This window comes from Propithecus coquereli, unplaced genomic scaffold, assembly GCF_000956105.1.
Source record: "Propithecus coquereli isolate 6110/MARCELLA unplaced genomic scaffold, Pcoq_1.0 Scaffold584, whole genome shotgun sequence".
NCBI classification, from domain to species: domain Eukaryota; kingdom Metazoa; phylum Chordata; class Mammalia; order Primates; family Indriidae; genus Propithecus; species Propithecus coquereli.
The window spans coordinates 167,727-171,267 of NW_012151774.1; the positions used below are offsets into that span (position 1 = coordinate 167,727).

A 3,541-nucleotide genomic window follows, 5' to 3' on the forward strand; every position below is an offset into this window, starting at 1 on the left:
CCTCGCGCGATCCTCCCGCCTCGGCCTCCCAGAGTGCTGGGATGATAGGCGTGAGCCACCGTGCCCGGCCCAGATGGTCTCTTTCTCACACGAATCGAGCTGTGAAAAAACGTGGCCCTGGGGTCCTGGGTCCCGGCTGGCTGACTCTCTTTGCCAAAACAGCCGAGCTCGTTCGTAATAGGAGAGACTGAGGCTGGAACACTAGCCAGACCTGCCCGGGTGCGGGGTTGCGGGGGCTGCAGGGGTGCAGGGTACCCAGGGGTGCCCGCTTCATCCCAGCCCCTGCCCAGGGCTCTGTTCGCTGAGCAGCTGTGAAGTGAGTGTCTCTGGGCCCTGCCGGTGTCACCGTGGGAAGCGCAGTGACTCCGGCCACCCTTTGGACTGGAAGCTCTGCTGTCCTCGTGTCCCGTGTTCTGTGGACTGGCGTGTCATTTAATTATTGATGTTCAAAAGCCAGCCTCTCTTCTAGAAGAGACAGACTCGGGTCTGTTGCCAGTGGCTGTCCCCCCTGCAAGCACATACATACACACACGCACATATACACACATGAACACATACACACGTGCATATACACACGTGCATATACAGACATGCCTATACACACATGCACGTACACACACGCACACATACACACATGCATACACGCACATGCACATATACACACATGCACACATACACGTGCACGTATAGACACATGCACACAGTGCACATACACACATGCACGTATACACACGCATGCACACATACGCACATATACACATGTGCACACATACACATGGGCGCACACATGCACATATACACACATGGGCACACACATGCACATATATACACATGCACATACACACATGTGCACATATACACATGCACATACACGTGTACACATACACGCATGTACATACACACATGTGTACAATGTACACATATGCACACGTGCACGCATACACACGTGCACACATACACACATGCACACACACACGTGTGCGTATACACACATCACATATACCCATGCACGTATATGCACATGCATATACACACATGAACATATACACATGCACACGCACACGTGCACATATACATACATGCACACACATGCATGTGCACATGTACATATGCACGCATGTACATATACACCCATGCATGTATACAACGTATGCGTACGCACAAGTGCACATATACGCACATGCACGTATACACACGTGCACATATACACAGAAGAGAGCCTCTGGCAGGGAGGTGTCCTCGTAGAGGCAGGACAAAGGGAGCACAGACGCCGGGACACGAAGGAGGGAACCAGGCCCTGCTCGCTGGAGAGGTCTCCGAAGCACATGCCAGGCTCATGCTGGGCCTGCTGACCTCAGCAGCAGAGCTGGGTCAAAGCCAGACAGGGCAAGGACAGCCAAGGTCAGCCCGTGCGCAGAGACAAGTGCCCGGTTAAAAAGTGACTCCGGCCACCCTTTGGACTGGAAGCTCTGCTGTCCTCCTGCCCTGTGCTCTGTGGACCGGCCTGTGGTTTAATTATTGATGTTCAAAAGCCAGTTGACTCCTTCCCCGCAGACGAATTCCAGTGACTAACTGTGGAGGGAACGCGAGGCGGAGCAGAGCGGGGCTGGGAGACCACCGTGGGAGTCAGTGCTGCGGCAGTGTCCCCAGCAGACGCTAAAATTTGCAATCAGGCTGGCCGCGGTGGCTCGCGCCTGTCATCCCAGCACTCTGGGAGGCCGAGGCGGGAGGATCGCTCGAGGTCAGGAGTTCGAGACCAGCCTGAGCAAGAGCGAGACCCCGTCTCTACTAAAAATTGAAAGAAATTAGCTGGACAACTAAAAATATATAGAAAAAATTAGCCGGGCGTGGTGGCGTATGTCTGTAGTCCCAGCTACTCAGGAGGCTGAGGCAGGAGGATCGCTTGAGCCCAGGAGTTGCAGGTTGCTGTGAGTGAGGCTGACGCCACGGCACTCCAGCCCGGGCGACAGAGCGAGACTCTGTCTCAAAAAAAAAAATGTTAAAAAAAATGGAAACCTTTTCAACTTTGAATTCCCGATACAAAAATGCAATAGGACAAAATAGGGAGTCTGCACGTCAATTTGAAGTCAGACAAGCATTTGATACGAGAAATGATGTCCTTTCAAACCAGTGGGGAAAGCGCAAGCTTCTCTTCAACAAACAGTTTGGGCAAACGGCCAACCCCTTGACATGAAATAAAATCAGATTTCTGTTTCTTGTTCTAGATGGCTCTAAGACTCCAACGTAACATGAAACCGTGAAAACACGAGAAGCATATTTCAGAGGATATTTGTGTAATCTTGGGGGTCAGGGAGAACCGAACAAACACGGAACCAAAGATTAAAACAATAAAGGGAAGAGGTAAGAAGTGGGTTTGACCAGGAAAAAGAATGATTCTTATCTTTATTGTTAATATTTATAACTTCAACCACTTTCCAGGCTCATTTCGATGGCTAGGGTCTCAGATGCAATATGTAACAGTCGTAAATGAAGCAGGAATCTTTATTTTATTCCCAGAAAGGATGCGTTTACTTTGAATAACAGTCAATGGCTAAGCTTTATTCTATTTTTTTTTTTTGAGACACAGTCTCACTCTGTTGCCCGGGCTAGAGTGTCGTGGCGTCAGCCTCGCTCACAGCAGCCTCCAACTCCTGGGCTCAAGCGATCCTCCTGCCTCAGCCTCCCGAGTAGCCGGGACTACAGGCATCTGCCACCGTGCCCGGCTAATTTTTTCTATATATTTTTAGTTGTCCAATTAATTTCTTTCTATTTTTAGTAGAGACGGGGTCTCGCTCTTGCTCAGGTTGGTCTCGAACTCCTGACCTCGAGCGATCCTCCCGCCTCGGCCTCCCAGAGTGCTGGGATGACAGGCGTGAGCCACCACACTGGCCTGAAAAGATTTTCAGTTTTATTATCTGAGAAGGCAAATCCCCACTCCCCACCCACTTGGCTTCCTTTTCAAATATCTCTTGCTAGAAAAATGGATATTTTTACAATATCATGTCTTTCTAGATGTGTCTCTCTCCGTTTGCTAAATAATTAATATTTCTCAGGGAAGAGCCCAAATCTTCTGAGTTTAGGTCCTGTGTGTGTTCCCTTGTTCAGTGTATTCCCAGGAATTTCTGATTTCTTTTTGAATTGTGAATGGGATCTTTTTTCCTCAATATATTTTGTTACGGCTATTTTGGGGCATTTGGCAAGCCGCGAGGTTTTGTATATTTATTTTGCAACTGGCCACCTCGCCGAATTCTCTTTGCAGTTTGAATGGCTTCTTTCCTCCTGTGGTTTTCTTTGGACGTTTTATTTCTGTACCCCTTTGTGGAGACGGCCCAGTCCTGGCACCCCGGGGAGGCTGGCCCCAAGCTCCCGACACGGTCCTCGGGCCCCGGCTTGGGGAAGAGGCATCTCACCCTGCGTTGTCTCCAAACAAAATATTTTTCCTGCGAAGGGGCTTCTTTTTACGTCAGTTGGTATTTCGGTCTGGAATTACAGAATGTACTCCGCAACCGGTCGAAAACACGCCGCTTTTGGAAAACCAGGC

At 49.9% G+C, this 3,541-nt stretch overlaps 1 protein-coding gene across 1 annotated transcript in view; it reads left to right on the plus strand.

Moving 5' to 3' along the window:
* Positions 1–2,320, plus strand: part of KLF15 (Kruppel-like factor 15) — a 20,771-nt gene extending 18,451 nt beyond the window's left edge. Inside the window, exon 2 of the mRNA XM_012658385.1 lies at positions 2,226–2,320. Coding sequence (XP_012513839.1) covers positions 2,226–2,235 — 10 coding nt within the window. The 3' untranslated portion in view covers positions 2,236–2,320. The remainder of the gene's footprint in view (positions 1–2,225) is intronic.
* Positions 2,321–3,541: the final 1,221 nt, after the last annotated feature.